This window comes from Apaloderma vittatum, unplaced genomic scaffold (assembly GCF_000703405.1).
Source record: "Apaloderma vittatum isolate BGI_N311 unplaced genomic scaffold, ASM70340v1 scaffold7339, whole genome shotgun sequence".
NCBI lineage: Eukaryota > Metazoa > Chordata > Aves > Trogoniformes > Trogonidae > Apaloderma > Apaloderma vittatum.
Window position 1 is genome coordinate 145,631 of NW_009736931.1, and position 20,035 is coordinate 165,665.

Sequence of the window (20,035 nt, forward strand, 5' to 3'; positions counted from 1 at the left end):
GCCGAGGATATATTTTGTCAACGAGAGGAGACTGTTAATAAAACATGAAAACTTAATTATGCTTTCATACCTGCACAAATAGGTTTCTATTTTATGAATGTGAGCTGGTTTTACTCATGCAAATATATCTGCATTATCAGTGAGGTGTCTTGGATGAATCAAAATGTGTTGGCATCAATAAGGATTTTAAGATGAGAGGCATTAACATGAAACAGTATCTAGCACCAAGCAATGTTCTGCATTGTTTTCCATGTGAACCATTAGAAGGAACAAATATATCTGTAGAACTGAAAAGACGTGTTAGAAACAATACTCCAGAGCTTTTGAATTAATTATTGACTTTTTCATCATATGGCCCGATTCTGATAAAGTACCTTAAACTGAAAGAATTTCTTTAGCACTGATGAAATTTAGGTGAACTAAAATGTGATGATCTAGATTCTGGTGCTGTTCCTTGTGATGAGAAGTTTCTGCTGATTTGAGTAGGCCCAAGGGAAACATAACACAAGAGTAAAAACCGTGCAGGCAGCTTAATAACCTCAGATTTCAATCTCATTTTATCGCTGTTGTTACGCTTTAAATTTGCCATTCGTATTATGTGCTTCACACATCAGCAACAAAAGGCAGTTTGCGAGTGTTGCAGGATCTAAGAATTGCTTTTATTTAAACTTCCGGGTGAGAAAACTCCTTTTTGGGGATGAGTTGGTTGCCTGGATGCCCAGTGACCCCCAGCGGCCACCCTCCCCAATCACATCCCGGCCACCCGTGTGCCGCACTGGAACCTCTGGCAGAAGCCACCTCCACCAGGGAGAAAGGGAGTAAGCAAGAAATCAGAGTAGGGAATGCGTGCATTTTGAGTCAATAAATGGACCCATTCTTACCTTTTCCCTTATTGCACAGCGTTGACAAAGCTTCTTAGTTTTTCCCCTTTTATCTTTTTTTCCTTTAAAAGTATCTACAAAACAATAGTGATGTATTTTCATGGCTCCTTAACATCATGTCTTGCAGGTATGACTCCGATGGCCATCTGACCAATGCGACCTTCCCGACCGGAGAAGTCAGCAGTTTCCACAGCGATGTTGAAAAACTCACACGAGTGGAACTTGATACTTCAAACAGAGAGAATGTGATCACTTCCACAAACTTCTCAGCTACCTCTACAATATATACTTTAAAACAAGGTAATTAAAGTATTTCTGTTATTTCTTCCCTAATCATTACATTTCAAACCCTAGATATTATTGCATTCTTAATTGTTTGCCAAAAAAAGACGTTAGAGTTAGTTCATTTGTTTCTTCCTTGCTTCGGTACAAATAGCTGGGTACTACATAAAATTCTCCTGCAGTACCAATTAGAAACAAATCACAAGTGAATTCTTTCCCTCTTAGAAGAGTCCCATGGATAGATTCTAGTTATCGAAATCTCCTATGTCTCCAGGCTTTACATGGTACTTTCTGCTTCAGTATATTTAGGACTTAGACTGACCTGTAATACACTGGGTTTTGTTATTCTGACAAATACTGCCTGGAAGAATGACATGCTCCACTGATTTTTTAGCACTGAAATGCCTTGTTTGGCCAATGCCATGAATTCTTTGTGCTAGTACTGGTGACAGCGCTTGTAGGAAGGAGGAAAGCATGACCTGCCTCTGGTGGCTGCCTTGGGAATGAGATTTTGACTCAGCCCCTGTAGATGCCACGGTATTTCCCTGGCAATGTCATATCTCTCCAGAAGAATTGACTCTCTGCCTGATGGAAGAGCCCCAGTGTCCCTCTCCAGATTTTGCAGATTCATCACCAAAGTTCTAGTTTTATGTAGTTCAATCAATTTGGCGGTTTCTTCTCCTTGCTAATTTTCTTGATGTCAGTGAATTGTTCAGGCTTTGAGAGAGCAGGTATTGGGAAATAACTCTCTGATTTCCTTCCAGACCTGCTACAGAGAAGCTTTGTAACTCCGAGTAAATCATAGAACTTTTCCTCCTCTTAGCCTTTGAGCTATAAGAAAAAAAATAGGAACAATTCACCTCACAAGATACTCACTCATTCCTCTTTACTATTACATTGCAGAGACAGCACTGAATAACTGGAGATAATTATATTCTTGTATCACCTATTAGGCTTTGTCCAAGTGACCCAATCTGCTCCCTGCATCATCTACTGACTGCCTGATTGTGTGTCTGTCCTTAAATCTGAAACTCCTCCAAGCTGGTATGTTACCAAATTCCAGCTCAGGAAAGTGCTAACACACAATGGGCAGTGCTAGAAACAAAAAGCTGTAGTTATTGTTATACCTGTCATTGTTCTGAATTAATGTAATTTTCATATTACTTTATCTCTCTGAAACTATGACAAAGCACGCCAGTATCCTTACACGTAGTATCCTTACAGCTGAGCTACAGTCTCCTTTAACATAATGCCTATTATCTTCACTTTCTGATATACCCAACTATTTTCAACATATTCATGATTCAAGAGCTGGTCCAGTTACTTCTACATGGGCCAGCTTAAAAAAAAAATAATGCTTTTCATAGCTCTTACCTTGTATGAATTCCATTGCATTTTAAGAGTGAGTTTTTTACTCTGTCTCTTAGCACTAAACGCTCAGGCTCATGATCGAGTTGCCCCTGGCAGCTGAGCCACAGTAGCTCCTGCAATGGCTATCCCCAGCATGGCCAAATGCAGCTCTGTGGAGGAATTACATGGAGGAATTACAGTGTTCAGGTGAGAGAAAGGGACCGCGCAGTGGCTCTGTGCCTTTGCATCCTTTCAGTGGAGACCTGCCCTGGGCCCTTCATGTGCTTCAGGCACTGTTTGGGAGGAGGAGGAGGCTGCGTTATGTCATCCCAGCTGCCTTCAGCAGCCCTCTTGCAGCATGGTACTGAGCCTCTGGAGCTGCTCTCTGTGTCCCTGTTGCTGACCCCTTCATTTTTCTGCCAGCAGCCACTTCCCAGGGGGTCTCTTGAACCAGGTTTCAGGCTTGTGGCTCACCACTACTGTGCCTCTACATCAGAGTCCTGCTTCTACTGGGGAGGAGGAGGAGGTTTTAGTAGGGTGAGAGAGGGAAAAGGGACAGAATGGGAGACTGGCCATCATCCTAGATGTTTTGAAAACAGCTTTCATGCTTGACGTCAGGCACTCATTGCAGTTGTTCAAGCTGCACTCTGTCCTGTTAGCAGATCCCAACATGCTAAACTCAGCAGAGTATCAGTGGTCAAAACCCATCCTATGGGTTTACGTATTTCTAAGCTGAAAGCAAAAACTCTCTAGTCCTGCTGCAGGAAACCTTCACAGTGGAAACCAACAGGCCAAATGTAATGAAAAGCTCTTTAGACATGGGAAGGCCTGGAAGTTACAGGTGGCAAGAATCACGCTGCAGCTGGTGTGTGTTCAGCTGTCTGCAACCCAGGGACAAACACAGCCCTACTGCACTAACATTTGCTTTGTAAATCTGGGTATCTGAACTTTTCTCTGTTCCCTGTTTTCGGTTCTTGTTTTTTTGACAGATAACACGCAGAATATCTACCGGGTCAGCCCAGATGGGTCTCTGAGAGTCACCTTTGCCAGTGGAATGGAAATCATGCTGAACACGGAGCCTCATATTCTAGCAGGGGTTGTCAGCCCCACTTTAGGGAAGTGCAATATCTCCCTTCCTGGAGAGCATAACTCAAATCTCATTGAATGGAGGCAAAGGAGGGAGCAGACCAAAGGCAATATCTCCACATTTGAGAGACGGCTAAGGGTAAGGCTTCCTCTTGTGTAAAGTGCAGTGTTCCCTTTGAAAGCCACTGAATTAAAATCATGTTGAAATGTTCTACTTTGTAAGAAGAGCAAGGGAAAGTTTTTATCAGTGGTGGACCCCAGCCATGAATTTCAAAACCAGACTCCTCCAGCAGTCCCTGGGATGTTTGATCTCTGTTTGATTTTGATTGTGAGACTTGACCTCAAGACATAATTACTTTTTCTCTTCCTCTTTTTTTTTTTGACTAAGAACTTAATTATGGCTTTGGAAGAAGCTGTGAGCAAAGGACGATGCATAGTTACTCTGGCACAGCAGCAGAGCTGGGGCCACATTCTGCCTCTCTCAGATCTGTCAACCCTCCTTTTTCTGGGGGAAATACCAGGTGCCAGCCCCTGCCTGGGGCAGAGGGTCTCACAGGGCACACCTTGGGTGTCCCAGCTGGCGCACTGGCTGCAAGCAGACTGATGTAGAACTTCCCCTTGTAACCAGACAGGCTGTATATTCTGCCCTCTACCACACGTTTTCAAACCCCCCTCACTCCCTCTGCCTCAGTTACACTTTGAATCTAATAAGGAATTATTTTAACATTGCATCCATGGTTTATTTTTATTGGTGAGGGGACTTCACAGATTACAGTGACAGGTGGCTAACATTCAATGTTTAATTCAGTAACACAAAGGCTCAAAGAGAATGCTACCTTGCAGAACAAGTTTTTTACAAAATCAGTTCTGTTTTTCACGTGAATACCCCTTGAAATGCTTGCACCTCTAGTACGACTGTGAATTTTGGCCTTAAAAATATTGCATTATTATCTGCAACATGTCTGGATAGGTATGATCTCTGAAAGTACATCTGTTAGCTCTGAAAATATAGATTATTAAAATCTCTGGATTGTCTTTCGGTTATGAGATCCTATATATATTTGTATAAGTGTATCATCTGTTTGGTTTTCAATTGCACTGATCAATCAGAAGCACAAGCCTTGGCTGATCTGGCCAGACTGGCTACCTCAAATGAAATACCCATTCAAAAGGACATCTTCCAATCTTGAGAGCTGTAGTTACTTTATTAGGATCCTGCAACTGGGGAAAAGCCTTATTTAGTTTTTCCTACCCATCTCCTGACTGACTCCTCTCTATCACAGGGTGAGTCCTCATAGCCCTGTCGAAGGAGGCAGCTGAGATTATTAAAGTGAAAATGTATGCTAAGATATCAGGATCCAAACTATGTCCTCTGTGGGTCACATAGCCTAATCAATTGATTTCTGTGTGATTTTGAGCTTAAGTAACTGTATGGCATATTTTTCTTTAAGGATCTTATGTGATAAAATCTTTAATGGAAAGGATGTAGTCTGTATTCTGCTTACATTACCAGGGCCAAGTTGTTCATTACAGTTATATTTAATATAAGTACTTCATCCTGAACAGTTTTACTATTACACAGTTTGTATTTTCTGTTGTTGAAACTGATTGCAGGTTCTTTTAACTTGTTTTCACTTGCTTCTGCATGATCCTTAATATTGCAGGGGGGAGGACAACCAAAAAAAAAACCAGGAAATTATCAGTTTTTTCAGGATTAAATAGTTTTCTGGCTGGAGGCATAAAATGTTTACTGAAATACTGCATCGCTGAAGCTCTCCAGAGCTAGCTGATCGGCCTGCCTACCACCTCTGTTGGTGCGCAGAACCACTCCTGTACTCCTCCTCCTTTGCCTTCATCTAGTGAGAGGATGGAAGGTGAAAGTGAAGTTTAAGACTGATTTTGAAGTGCTGCTATTTTACATTCTCTCTCCTTCCAAAAGTGTCCACTAGCATCACAGCAGTTGGCCATCACATTGTTATTTCTGTAAATCTGTCCAAGATCTCCAGGGCTCATGGATTGTCCCTGCCTATGCAGAAGGACAAGCCCACTGCCTGTATTATAGTGGTTTCCCCTCCCTTGGCTGTACTGAGCTCTAGCACCATCTGCCTGAGGGCTGCAGGGCAAGGCCGGAGCGAACCTGGTGGGATAGCACATTAAATGAGGTTTGATAGTGGAGAGGAGGAGTATTCTGCGCACAGGATACACCATGTAACTAGACACAAGAGAAAGGGGCAAACGGACTATAAAAGCTGTTGCTGCCAATGAGAAGGGCTTTGGAGGACAGGTGATATTTCATGGGTCCTGGAACTGATCTTCAGCACTGAGAAGTTTGCATAGGATGCTGATGGAGGTGGAAGGAGCTGGAATGATGCACCTAATGAGGAAGGCAGAGAAGTGGCAGACTTTACCCAGAGACAGCTATCTTTCCTTGGTGATTAAAGGAAATATGCAGGACAGCAGGAGCAAAAATACCATCATATAGTGTGTTTGAAGCAGTATGCCAAATAATGAAACGGATTTAAGGCTTACTGTTGATACTCGAGTACTGCTGGGAAAAGAAATGTAACATCATTAGAAGCCCTTATGCTGGATGAGGTGTTGGTCAGACCTTCTGAAAACTTCTAGTGAGTTAGATTTTTAAAAGGAAATTTTTGAACACTTAATATGCCATGACTGACATAATAGGAGGTGTGTTAGAAAGCTTGCAATGTAGGGCAGAAAGAACTATGCTGAACTTTGAAAATATATGTAAAGAGCTCTGGGGATTGGACCCTATCTCAATGGAAATGAACAGTCTTGCAGGAGCCCTTAGTTAAAGGGAAAATAAAACCCAGCACAATGGAAGAGTTTTCTGAGGGGAAAAAAAAAACGCATAGAGATGAGATTTAAAGATGTTACCTACAGATCAGTCCTGATACCATCATTGAAACAAACGGCTTTGAGTGCTGAGAGGTGTAAATTAGAAGGCAGGTAACTGGGGATGAGGTAAAGGATGACCTAGTTGAGAGGAAAGCTTTTCCTTCTCAGTCTGGTCCTAGCCCTTTTGATTCTCAGTGGCAATCAGCAGCCATCCTGAAGGCATGTCACTCTGCTGCTGTTGTTTCTAGTTTTGGAAAGAGGCCACTGTTAGCACATTCTGAATAATGCTGTAAACATTGTGGTTTAAAAAGTCAGATTTTTGCATGGTGCGAATTCCCTGCTCTAGAAATAGAGCAGAAGTGAGTAAGTTAACTGAAATGCTAGAACACACATCTAACTTTATCTCAGCATCTGAATCAATGTGGGAAACAGGAATTAATCACAGGTTTCTTTTAAGTGTGGAACTGCCTGCCCTGGTGCTTCCTGAAAGTGTATAAAATAGTCGGTAAGCACGTATGCATTTTATATTAATAATAAATCTATGTACAATCAGGCCTTTTAACATCTATCTCAATCTAGCAAAGACTTCTTTTTTATCAATTGAACTGCAGTTTTAATTGACTTCTAAAAATGAAGCAAAGGCTGTTGTTAAAAGCCAACGAACATGATGCATAGTAATATACTGATTAGAATGCAGCTCTGTTCCCTACTGTCTTTTGCATAACTTAGAGGAACTTGGCACTGGCTGCAGTCCAGGTTTTAGAACTGAATATCTACAAAATTGAAAACTGAATGCTTCGCTGGCCTTACTTATTTTGCTTGCTTTTTTTTTTTTATAACGAAAAAGGAAGTAATTCACTGGCCACAGTTCAAAAGTCCTGCAGATACAGGCTTTGACAGCTATGTTTATTACTGCATTTAGCAAATGATCTCCCTTTATGTACCAGTCTTACAGCAACGTCTAATGATGAGACCAAATTCTCTGCCAGTGTGTGTCAGTTTACATTGACTCAAATCAAAACAAGACAAGGAAATAATAGCATCATCTCTTCTGATTTACATGTTGTAGACAGTTTAGGCTTGAGAATGAAAGTGCACGTTTATGCAATTATTTACTCTGCAAATTTTCTATCTGTAAAACTGATGGAAGCAGAGCCAACGAATGTTTAATAATATACAGTAAATTCAATAATAACATTATTAGTTAAGTCAGCTGAATTTTCTACCTATTTTAATCAGCTGAAAATCTGACCTGACATTGCTTTCAGAAACCAGTTCTCCCTGGCTTGTAAGAGAACCTGAGCTCCAGCCTCTCACAGGGCTCCTTGCGGCACTGTGTGTACCTTGGAAGAGCTGTTGTGAAGGAGCCAGTGGGATCTGGAATTGGCTCTCCAGTGGCAATGATGAAATGAGGTCTGCTACCCACCTATCTCCCTGTCTCGCCTTGAGAAGGGTGTTCAGTTTAACTGAAATCCAGCAGAAGAAAGTAAACAAATGAGGACACGAGTAATGGCACCCTCCTGAAGATTATTTTAACTCTATGAGCTTTCAAATACTGCTTCCATCCACTTTGCTGCTAACTCTGCCTCTGTTTGGTTTTCATTCTTATTTGTTGTGTTGTCCCTGAAACTCAGATTGCAAGCAATTTGAATTCACGACTTTCCTTTTGGCTAACTGCATTCTACAATAATAATAATTAATAGCAAGACAAATATTAAATATGTACATAGAGAGTAAATTAATGTGAGACAGGCTACATCCCCTGCTTGCTTTTCAGTAATTTTACCACCAAGAGCGTTTGTTTTCAGAAATTGTGAGAAGTTTACAAAGAAATGTATTATAATAAACTCAATCCATCAGACTGTATACAAGCAAATATAGTTGAACTGAGCGTCACATTTTACTTGGGCTCCTTAACTAGCATTAGAGCATAAATTGTGATAGTTACAGCAGTCTACAGGGGAATATAGGTATTTTACAGCTATTGTAAATGAACACTATTAAAGTTAGACATGTGTATATATAAAACCCCAGGAATGGTAGTTGAAGAAAGAACACCTGCTTCTTCTAGATTTTCAAATTATTTTGTGTCTAAAAACAGAAAAGGGAAAGGAAAAAAAAATATTTTTTCTTATCACTACTGCCACTGAATTATTAAACAGGTTTTCTTAACCACTTACTTCATGGCTATGGCTCCAGGTCTCAGTAAGGAGCGAGCCCTGTGCTGTGCACTGTGCTGCCACTGCTGACATTGTCTCTGCTGCAAGGAATTTATTAATTGGAGTAGATTAATACACGTGATTAGGTAAAATGCAGCATATTAATACAAATGCACCGAGCATTGATCTGAAAAAGACAAGTCCATGAACAATGTCTTATGGTTCCCTAAATTATATCTCTAATTTCAGTGAAGTTTAATAGCAATTGCCCAGTGACAGGATGATGTAGGGAAGTAGATGATGAAAGCACTGGATGAGTATGCCTTGTCTTTGTGAACCTTGCCCAGCTTTCAAACTGAGAATCAGTGTTCCCCTTTGCATTTTGCTGTTGGACCATAGATGTTAACAGATCGTGGCACGCTCACTCTGTTAGTCTGTCCGGACAGGGTGAGTTTAACAAATGTTGCAGGTCCCACATGTGGTGAGAGAGCCGCAACAAGGACGATGGCTGGCAGCAGGAACTGCTGGTTGTCCCAAGCCAAGCGGACTGGGGTGGTTTTGTGAAGTCGTGTGAGGACACCGGTGAGCAGGGTCTTGGGGAGTTGCGAGCAGAGCTCTGCCCTTTGCGGCTCCAGCGTGTGACCTGGCATGGGCTGTCCCAGAGCAGCAGCTGACCTGCCAGCAGCCACCCAGCTTAAGAGAGAGGGTGTGAGATAGGACAGTTTTGTTAATTTGAGGGCTTAACTACCTATCTTTGGCTGGAATCACAAACCCCATGCACAGAGAGGTGGAAGTTGAGAAGAACGAAGAAAAACTTAGGAAAAGGTGAGAGCAGAGATGAGAGCTTAGCACGTGGAAATATTAAACATACTGTAATGCAAAGTATAACACTGAATGTGTTATTATACATTGTTATTACAGCTTTTTTTTTCCTTGGTCCTCTTGTTTCTCATCTGAATATTTTCTATTCTCTTGTCTTTAATAAGGCCTAAATTCTCCATTGTCATGGTAAACCATTGCACATTTTGATTAGAGCTGACACAGAAATGTTTGTATTGTAATTAAGATGTATTGTTTTCTTACCTAACTGTATCTTTTTGTTCAGGCCCACAACAGAAACCTGCTCTCCATTGATTTTGATCATGTAACAAGAACAGGAAAGATTTATGATGATCACCGAAAATTCACTCTTCGGATTATGTATGACCAGACAGGACGCCCAATTTTATGGTCGCCCATCAGCAAATACAATGAGGTCAATATCACTTATTCACATTCTGGATTAGTCACCTATATCCAAAGAGGAACGTGGACTGAAAAAATGGAGTATGATCCAAGTGGGAACGTAATTTCCAGAACATGGGCAGATGGTAAAATATGGAGTTACACGTATTTAGAAAAGGTAAATCATTTTAAAAGTGGAGTGTTGTACAAAGGCAAATATACTTTGTTTGATATAGATATATTGTAAACTATGTTGTAATGCTATCTCTTGCAAGAGTATTTAAGTCCTTTTAAACAGAAGATGCATACAGTTACATAACTAGATAAAAATGTCTCTGGACATGCTATGTGTTACCTGTTCTGGTACCTGTCTCTGGACATACTATGTGTTACCTATGTGTTACCAGTTCAAACCTGCTACTATTTAGTTCTGAAGAGAGTTATTAGCACCTCCGATTTGTTTAATTGGTAAGTAGAGATGACTTCTTGGTCTCAGTTCAAGTTCAAGTGAACAAAGTACACTCACTGATGAAAAACATGTTGCCCCCTGTATAACAGAGTCAAAAATATGACAGTCACCAAAAACGAACTGTTGCCTCCTGACAAACACAGTTCTTTTAGGCCAAAATTATTTGCCAGTGAGTACAAGCTTGAACCCACTCAGTGTTGTGCTGTAAGAAAGGGATCGATCCTGTGGGGAGAAAGATTACTTCAGTATTTGTGAGGGCTATCGAGGGGGGAAATATAACTATGAAATGAGTTACTGCTCTGCTTTTATAGTGGCTTCATGTTTAGATTCCGTGAATACTGTAATTTTCACCTATGTCTATAGGTAACAGTCACAAGAAGGGGGAATAGGTGTTGTACAGGCTAAGGACGTACAGCATCGTATTCATCTGTAGAAGCATCTCATCTGGCATCATCTTGTCTCTCAGAACCAAAAAGCCAATCTGTATATTTAAAGCTTTCAGAGCTTAGTGTGAAAATACAATCAGACAGTGACCTTTTAATTTATTTTTTTTTAAATAGAAACATCTTGGACTATCCAATATACTCTGAGTTTGCAGAATGTTTTCTCTGACCCTGTTAACCACAGGGAGAGGCTAGGAGGGAGCAGGCGAGGTAAAACTGATGGGGGGTATTGCACACAGGAAATCCAATCACTTTGAAGTTATTTATATATATAAAAGTTCCAAATGTGTACTTTTAAGATAAACTTTGCTGTATTTATTTTGAATGCATTTAAGCCTGATCCTCAAAAAACTTAAACCTAACCCAGAGGAAAAAAAAATTATTTAGAGTGGAGGATGCGTAAAAATGTGATTCCTTCCTTGTCTGCATGCAGTGTGGTTCTTGCACGTTAACAAGATTGGCAAACTCTAGAAGCTTCAGAACTTTGGTTCAGATAAATTTGTCAGGGTTTCTTTTGTCTGTATGCTCTTTTGCAAATTACAAGTAAATGGGCATTTAATACAGCTTTCAAATATTTGGGCAATGTGCCTTTTGGAGGAATCTTTTGGTTTTTGTCTTTGGGCCTAATAGACCATAATTTTTGAAAGATATATGCTTCTTATCTTTACAAACCACTTTGTCTGTTCTTAGTTCATGGCAAGCTTATAAATGAAGTCACGTAACTTTAAACTGTTATTCTGGAATTCTGCACAAGTGGCCAAATCCTGATCTTGTAGAAGCAAATGGCAAATGCTTACTGGGTTCAGGTAGCAGCAGGCTTGGGTTATGCTATAACTTGTCATTAAAATTGTTGAAAGCCATACACACCATGGACAAAATCTCCCAACTATTTAATGCACTTTCATCACTGTTCGTTCCTTGTGCCAAAGATAGATGAATTCACTGTCAAAATTGTACATTGAAATATCACTTTGTGGCTCCAATAGAGTCGATTCATTGTGTTAATTATGTAATGATTACTAAAATTTGTCTGACATCTCATAAGACCCAACGATTCCTTTTATCAAAAAATCAATTATATAGTTTGCTTCCAATTCAGTTATTTAATTCTTCATTTTTTAAGCATTTGATGAGTTAATTTGTACATCTTCAAAAATCTCTGTCCCTTACAAAAGAAGCTGCAATAGTTTAGGTTTTTAAAAAGCACTATGATAGTAGCATTGTAAATATTTTTACCGAGGAAATTCAGATCTTCTTGGTTTGGTCACTTTCCTTAATTAAATAATGGTGTTATAAAAGCCTCTGAATTTCCAAGCTTTCTTCCAAAATCGTACCGTTTCCCACCAAACCGACCAGTAGCTGCAAGCGTGTGCAGGACACAAATGACATCTAGTGGTGAGGATCAGCTTTTTCTGTGATTCCCAGTCGAGCTCCAAGTCATCACCAGTGGCTCTGTCTTGATAGACTGTGCGGCATCAGTCATGACATAGGTGACCAGGCTCTAGTTGCTTTCATAAAATGACAGCTTTTGGGGATGTTTGATGAAAATCCTTTAAAGCAACTAGAACCCATTTTATGCACAGAGTTGAAAAGTCTATTGTAATATTATTAGGATGAATTGGGAATTTTTTTACTCTAATAGGCTAGAGAGGATACTAAGTTTCCAATCCTTGTACTATCTATCCTTTTACTATCCTGGACAAAAGTGTAAAAGCCACAAAGTGCTGTAAAACTGGCACACAGGGGCACTAAAGTTATATTGGAGATGTTTCTGATCTTGTTATTCATCCTCCGTCAATGGCCGACAGCTTAAAAACAGGCCCGGGAGCAGTATATAGAGAGAGGCGTCACATCAGTGCTGGGAGAGAGTTCAGTCAGCGGTTTACTGCAGATCGGGGACTCTTGACTGAAACTGCAAAGAAAATAAACACCATGCGTGTTGTCAGAAATGTTTGGCAGACCAGCAGTAAAGTGATCAGGAAAAAGCTCAGTATAAAGCTGTTCTGTCGTCACCGGTTGGCCAAGGGTAACTTGCGAGTAGCATATGTTGGTGCACTCTGGCTTCTGTGCAGGTGACAGATGTCTTTCACCAAGGGCAGGAAGAAACAGATCTCGGGGTGCAGAGAAGATGGCCAAGGCATTGCCTGTCTTCGGTTCTTTGAATAAGCACTTGGGTTCTTTGTCAGAGCAAAGTGGCTCAGGGCCAATGTTACTTAACACATTGCAGGGCTGAGCTCTCCGTGTTTTCTTCCCAAAGAAGATTTTTTTGAGCTTAAAGAGAAAACAAAATCACTTTTTTTTTTTTCTGATTTCTTTCCTCAATAGTCTATGAAAAAGCAGCCACACCACTCCCCAGAAGACTTTGTTTTGCATGATGTCTCAATCATGCAGAAGCCTGATAAATTTGCATATGTGCCTAGTAGGCTTGGGCTGGGTGCTAAGGACTGGGCAGCGTCAGTGCTCCATCTTGGCTCAGACAGGGTGGCAGGGATGTGCAGAGCTCTGGTCTGTCCAAGCCTGTTACTGGAGCTGGGGGAAGTCCACAAAGTTCCCTCATACATTTTTCACTCTGTGTTTTCATTATGCTTGTTTCTACAGTGACTGTTCACCAGTTAGCTGGTACTCTGTGACACTGTGATTTTGCATGTGACTGGTAAAAGGTTTATAGAACCCAAACTTTCAATTTGCACAGAAAAAGGTCTGCTATGCTTGTACATTCATCTGCCAAGCAAACAAACCAGATTTCACTGACCAGACACAGTTAACTGACAGTTATCAAATAGCTGTGTGGAAATTGTAAACATTAAAAAACAGAGATAGAAGTAGTCACACTAAAGAACCTGCATGGTTCCTTCCTCCGTCTGTAAGCTCGGACACACTGTGACCTCTGGGGCAATGTTCATTTTATAGAAGACATAGAGAGAAAGGGGCAGGTCTGTGCTAGAGATATGCAGAGTGCCAATAAAAGCTGAACACCTTGTACACACCGTTGGAAGTTTCCCCTTTCCACCTCCCCTAGAAACATCTGCTGGTGCAGGTGCTCTGCCTGCGTGTGAGGAAGAGTTTCCCTCCATTTTTGCTTCCTGGGAGGATGACCTAAATATTCCAGAGCAACATAGCAAGTCAGCATGAGGCTGAAATGCTGCTGAGAGCCACATCTGCCTTCCACTTGGAGGTCCTTACCTCTAGACGTTTTATTATTCTCCTCCTGTTTTGTACCACCTTGCCGACCAGGTCTCCTGGAGCTGAAAGCTTCACTTGGAATTGGAAAGTAAGAGCAAACTACAAGAGTGCATGGTTGTTGCAGCATTTCCTTAACCTTCAGGCACTTTGTAGGTGAATAATTGTTTGCTTGCTCAGCCTCTCACGCTGCCATTCCTGTTTGATTGCAGTCTGTGATGCTCCTGTTGCACAGCCAGCGCCGCTACATCTTTGAGTACGACCAGTCGGACTACCTGCTGTCGGTCACCATGCCCAGCATGGTGCGCCATGCCTTGCAAACCATGCTCTCCGTCGGGTACTACCGCAACATCTACACCCCTCCAGACAGCAACGCGGCTTTCATACAGGACGTCACCAGGGACGGACGGCTCCTGCAAACATTATATCCCGGGACAGGACGCAGAGTCCTTTACAAATACACCAAGCAGTCTCGACTTTCTGAGATTCTTTATGATACTACTCAAGTCACGTTCACCTACGAGGAATCTTCTGGGGTTATTAAAACAATACATTTAATGCACGATGGGTTCATCTGTACCATCAGATACAGGCAAACAGGTTTGTCTAACTGTGACTACTTTGCTAAAGTTTTTGGCTCTGATCCTGCACTTACCTGTCTTGAAATTTCATTATTTTTATGTCTACAGATTATTATATTTTATGCTGCAATAGAAAAATATGTGTGTATATCTCCAGATCTGTGTCCATAGGCATATATAGCTGTCCCATTTGAAATACAGCTTTCTTTTTACTGCTTAGTATGGAATAGCCCTTACAAAGTTTGATTGGTTTTATTCCACTGTGTTGATATTTGCTAAATACTAAATCAAGTTGGTTTATTGTTTGTATTTTCAAGTTTTTCTGTTTATACCATAATATAACATAAATTCAGAAGGACTGTTTATATGAGAAAGGAAATCACCATGTAAAATAAATCTAGTTGAGAATTATCTTGTAAGTAAATAGAAACCGTAATTATGAATAAAATAGCATTCATTTAAACAAATGTTAATAAAATATAAGTATTTTGTAGAGCAAGCATTAAGAAAAGTTTGTGAGAGAATAATCTAACATATTCTTAGTTAATGGTATTTCTCGAGACAGTCAAGTAGCAACAGAGCTGAAGGATATATTTTGAGTCCATTGTCTGTGCTAGATCTGTGCTAGATCATCCATTATTTTTCTTGCTTTTCCTCATTTTCCTATTTGTTTTGGACAGGTCCACTTATTGGTCGCCAGATCTTCAGGTTTAGTGAAGAAGGGCTCGTAAATGCCAGATTTGACTACAGCTATAACAACTTCCGTGTCACAAGCATGCAGGCCATGATAAACGAGACACCTCTACCCATAGATCTATACCGTTACGTCGATGTTTCTGGCAGGACTGAACAGTTTGGAAAATTCAGTGTCATTAATTATGATTTAAACCAAGTTATAACCACCACTGTGATGAAACATACCAAAATTTTTAGTGCCAATGGTCAGGTGATTGAAGTGCAGTATGAAATTCTCAAGTCTATCGCTTACTGGATGACCATCCAGTATGATAATATGGGTCGGATGGTGATCTGTGATATACGTGTAGGTGTAGATGCCAATATAACAAGATATTTTTACGAATATGATGCTGACGGCCAACTTCAGACTGTGTCTGTGAATGATAAAACCCAGTGGCGCTACAGCTATGACCTCAATGGCAACATCAACTTGCTGAGCCATGGGAACAGTGCGCGCCTCACTCCTCTGAGATACGACCTGAGAGATCGCATTACCAGACTTGGAGAAATTCAATACAAAATGGACGAAGATGGTTTTCTCAGGCAAAGAGGCAATGAGATCTTTGAGTACAATGCTAATGGTCTGCTGAACAAAGCGTACAACAAGGTGTCTGGCTGGACAGTGCAATACTGTTATGATGGTCTTGGAAGACGTGTTGCAAGCAAATCAAGCCTAGGACAACACCTGCAGTTCTTCTATGCTGATCTCTCCAACCCGATAAGAGTTACTCACCTGTACAATCATACTAGCTCAGAAATAACATCCCTATATTATGACCTTCAAGGTCATCTCATTGCAATGGAATTAAGCAGTGGAGAAGAATATTATGTTGCTTGTGATAATACTGGAACACCTCTAGCTGTATTTAGCAGTCGGGGCCATGTCATAAAAGAAATTTTGTACACCCCATATGGAGAGATCTACCAGGACACTAATCCGGATTTCGAGGTTATCATTGGTTTTCATGGAGGGCTCTATGATTCTCTTACTAAATTGGTTCATCTGGGTCAGCGGGACTATGATGTCATTGCTGGTCGGTGGACAACACCAAATCATCATATATGGAAACACCTGAATGCTGTCCCACAACCGTTTAATCTCTACTCATTTGAAAATAATTACCCAGTTGGCAGAATCCAAGATGTTGCTAAGTATACAACAGGTAAAAGTAAGACACTTCTCATGAAAATAAAACTTCTTATCAAATTCTGGTATGGATTGAAGACTCCAGAAATTATTTGCACACATCCAAAGTTGCTATTTCACTCTAATATTATATATTTTGAAGCCATTTCTTTAATAGATAACATATTACTGAGCTTGATCTGTTTTCTATAGCCTTTATGGTAACCACGAAAATAATTAATAGTTGTTTCTGCTGCTTTTCTAAGTGCTAAAATTAGGGGAAGAACAAAGGCAGCTTAATTTGAATTTTTCCTATTATCGATAGAAGGTACACTATTGATTTGAATATAGCTATGCTTTGTAATCAAATAATTAGTTTGCTACCATAAGTGCTGAAACCAGTACTGAAAACAAAAATGGATGTGAAATCATTATTTCTGCATAGCTGGGATTTCTGCAAACTACTCTCACTTTTTCTATGATTTATTTGTGTTATTGCCAGCATCCTCTTCTTGTTTTGTAGACATTGGAAGTTGGCTAGAGCTATTTGGTTTCCAGTTGCACAATGTCCTACCTGGATTCCCAAAACCAGAGATAGAAGCTTTGGAGACAACATACGAACTTCTACAGCTTCAAACAAAAACCCAAGAGTGGGATCCTGGAAAGGTTAGCAAAAACTCCATTCAGCTGCTTCTGATAATTAAGGAATTTTTTTAGAAAATGTTGCAGACCAAGGAAAAAAATGTGACTATATCTTTCAACACAGTAAGCAAAGCAAATAGCCTAACAATGCTAGAAACTTCACAGTTGTTAATTATGTGCTGGAACCCGAGTGGTGGAGAAGTTGAAGGGGAAGTTTTTAGCAACACAGTGAAGGTGCTTTGCAGCTGTTTACAGAGAAACTATCCATATTTAAGGGGGAAGATAGGAAAAAGGGTAATGTGAAAATTGAAAAAGCTACAACTTTTGTGGGATTAAAAAACTAAAACAACAGATTTTCACCTTTGTTAGCAAAGAGATGCAAAATCACTGGGAGTAAAACAGCTTTACAAGTCTGTACCTCTCTGTAATTATTGCAGGACAACAGAAATGTTGCTATGCATGATTTTGGAAAGATGAGAGAGTAAAGATGCCTCTTCTCTAAAGTAGTCAGGAAAAGCAAGTATAAAGTGTTGTGAGTTCACATTCACAGCATTTAAGACACTCCTTCCCCATGCACAAATGACTGCACAAAGCGCAGAGGGCTGGAGGGTCAGAGCTTGTTCCAGATGTAGATGCATGAGCATGTAAAATTGTAACTGAGGTGTTAAAGAAGCTATTACAAAGGCACAGAAAAATGTAGTAATAGGTATAGTGTTAAAAGACAAATAGATGGCTGGAGTGAGGTTGGTTTTAGCCTCAGTGGGGAGCAGGAGCTACAGATCAGGTATACCTGCATGGTTCCTATTGTTCTAGCGCCTTCAAACCTTCACTTCCTGCTTTCCTTACAGAGTGGACTGTAAAAACTATTCTGCTACTTTACAGGAGATATAATTAAACACACAGAGACTAAGCATAGAATCACATGAAAAAGCACAGTTTTGAGTTAGCTTTTCCCATGCCTAAGAGTCAAAGGGCCAGCCATTAGAATAACAGTGCAAGGGGGCAGGAATAAAAAAAAGGAAGAATAAATACAGGAACAGCATTTGTGATAAGCACATTTTCCATTAGTTTTCTAGAAATGAAATAGTCCAAGAGACAGAAAGCAATACCTTAGGCGATTAGAAAGCCAAGATCTGTAGATGTGCATGATGTTTTCCAAACAAACTGAAGATCCATTCTAAGCAATTAACAGGTTAGTAGGGTCTGTGAGACACTACAATGCACTGCAAGGTGCCTCGCCTGAAAACATTGTTGGGTATTTTCTTTTCCAGACTATCCTTGGTATTCAGTGTGAGCTACAAAAACAACTCCGAAACTTTATATCCTTGGATCAACTTCCTATGACACCCAGGTACAGCGACGGCAAGTGCTACGAGGGAGTGAAGCAGCGTAGGTTTGCAGCCATTCCTTCAGTATTCGGAAAAGGCATCAAATTCGCTATAAAGGATGGTATCGTGACAGCTGACATTATAGGTGTGGCGAATGAGGACAGCCGGCGTATTGCTGCCATCCTCAACAACGCTCACTACCTGGAGAACCTGCATTTCACCATAGAGGGCCGAGACACGCACTACTTCATAAAGCTGGGGTCTTTGGAAGAAGATTTGGCCCTCATCGGCAACACTGGAGGGCGACGCATCTTGGAGAATGGTGTCAACGTCACAGTGTCGCAGATGACTTCTGTCATCAACGGGAGGACTAGACGTTTCGCTGACATCCAGCTCCAGCACGGCGCGCTGTGCTTCAACGTTCGGTATGGAACAACAGTGGAAGAAGAAAAAAACCACGTCTTGGAGATAGCCAGGCAGAGAGCCGTGGCTCAGGCCTGGACTAAGGAGCAGAGACGGCTGCAGGAAGGGGAAGAAGGCATTAGGGCATGGACAGACGGAGAGAAACAGCAGCTTCTAAGCACTGGACGGGTACAAGGCTATGATGGATATTTTGTCTTATCTGTGGAGCAGTATCTTGAACTTTCTGACAGTGCCAATAATATTCACTTTATGAGACAGAGTGAAATAGGCAGAAGGTAACAAAGAAAATCTCTGCCTTTGCGTCACCAAAGACTGCCTGTTTTTAAACGTAAAACGGTTTATTGTATTGTTTTTTCTAGATCAGAACTCTGTATATATAAATATAGAGGAAAAAACATATCCAACTGCCTTTAAATGTGACAGAAGATGGTATTTTAATATTGTTCGTTTAATTCTTTGAGAGATGACAGTGACAATTTTTAGTTCTTGTGTGGCAGTATTCAAAATTCCCAGCGCAGAGTCCTGGCAGCAGAGCCCTGCAGCCCACGCGCGAGGGTCCAGGGTGATGCCGCAGGGTCGGGGAGAGCGCAGCGTGCTCTGCCGCCTTCTAAAGAAACACAACTTTTTTTATTGTTGTTGGTTTAATAACTCACCAATCATTTAAAAGGTTATAGCCTGATTCTGTAACCCACATTTACTGGGTAGTTTTTATCCTCGCGAGATCCCCCATAAATTCAAGGGATTGCATACAGAAACCAGACTGCGTATGGAAACTTTGTAGTTGTTCACCAACCCTTCACATGTCATTCCTCACAATCCAAGGGATTTTCTAACCTGGGAAACCTGACTTGTATTGGACACAGTAGGTAAAGGCTGTTCCTTGTGGCCTCGAGCTCTGCTCGGCTGTAGCCATCTCCCATCCACCCAGTAAAGTAGACACGTTGTGTCTACTTTTGCGCATGAGGGCCTTTCTCCCACGGTTTCCCTCGGCCCTGGGCGATGCTGGAGTCCAGCAGCACATGGGGAGCTGCCAGTCTTCCCGGCGGATGGGTACAGGGTGGCACAGCACTGCTGGCCTTTGTCTGGGCATTGGTGTGGCCAAAGAAGGGCTGTGTGAGCACTGCGGTCAACAGGAGTCCCTCCATTGACACCGATATGCTCTGGGCTGGGCTTTAGCTCGGTGCTTTTGGGACAACCCTCAACACCCAGCTGGCAGGGCCCATGCGCTTGCAGTGACAACGAGCCGCGCAGGATCAGGCCCATC

The 20,035-nt window shown here is 41.2% G+C and overlaps 1 protein-coding gene across 1 annotated transcript in view; it reads left to right on the forward strand.

Moving 5' to 3' along the window:
* TENM1 (teneurin transmembrane protein 1) overlaps positions 1 to 19,244 on the forward strand; it is a 161,562-nt gene extending 142,318 nt beyond the window's left edge. The window contains exons 22-28 of the mRNA XM_009877141.1: positions 1,009 to 1,181; positions 3,503 to 3,738; positions 9,723 to 10,019; positions 14,146 to 14,533; positions 15,195 to 16,415; positions 16,902 to 17,044; positions 18,292 to 19,244. Of these exons, the coding sequence (XP_009875443.1) occupies positions 1,009 to 1,181; positions 3,503 to 3,738; positions 9,723 to 10,019; positions 14,146 to 14,533; positions 15,195 to 16,415; positions 16,902 to 17,044; positions 18,292 to 19,050 (3,217 nt within the window). The 3' untranslated portion in view covers positions 19,051 to 19,244. The remainder of the gene's footprint in view (positions 1 to 1,008; positions 1,182 to 3,502; positions 3,739 to 9,722; positions 10,020 to 14,145; positions 14,534 to 15,194; positions 16,416 to 16,901; positions 17,045 to 18,291) is intronic.
* The last annotated feature ends 791 nt before the right edge of the window (positions 19,245 to 20,035 follow it).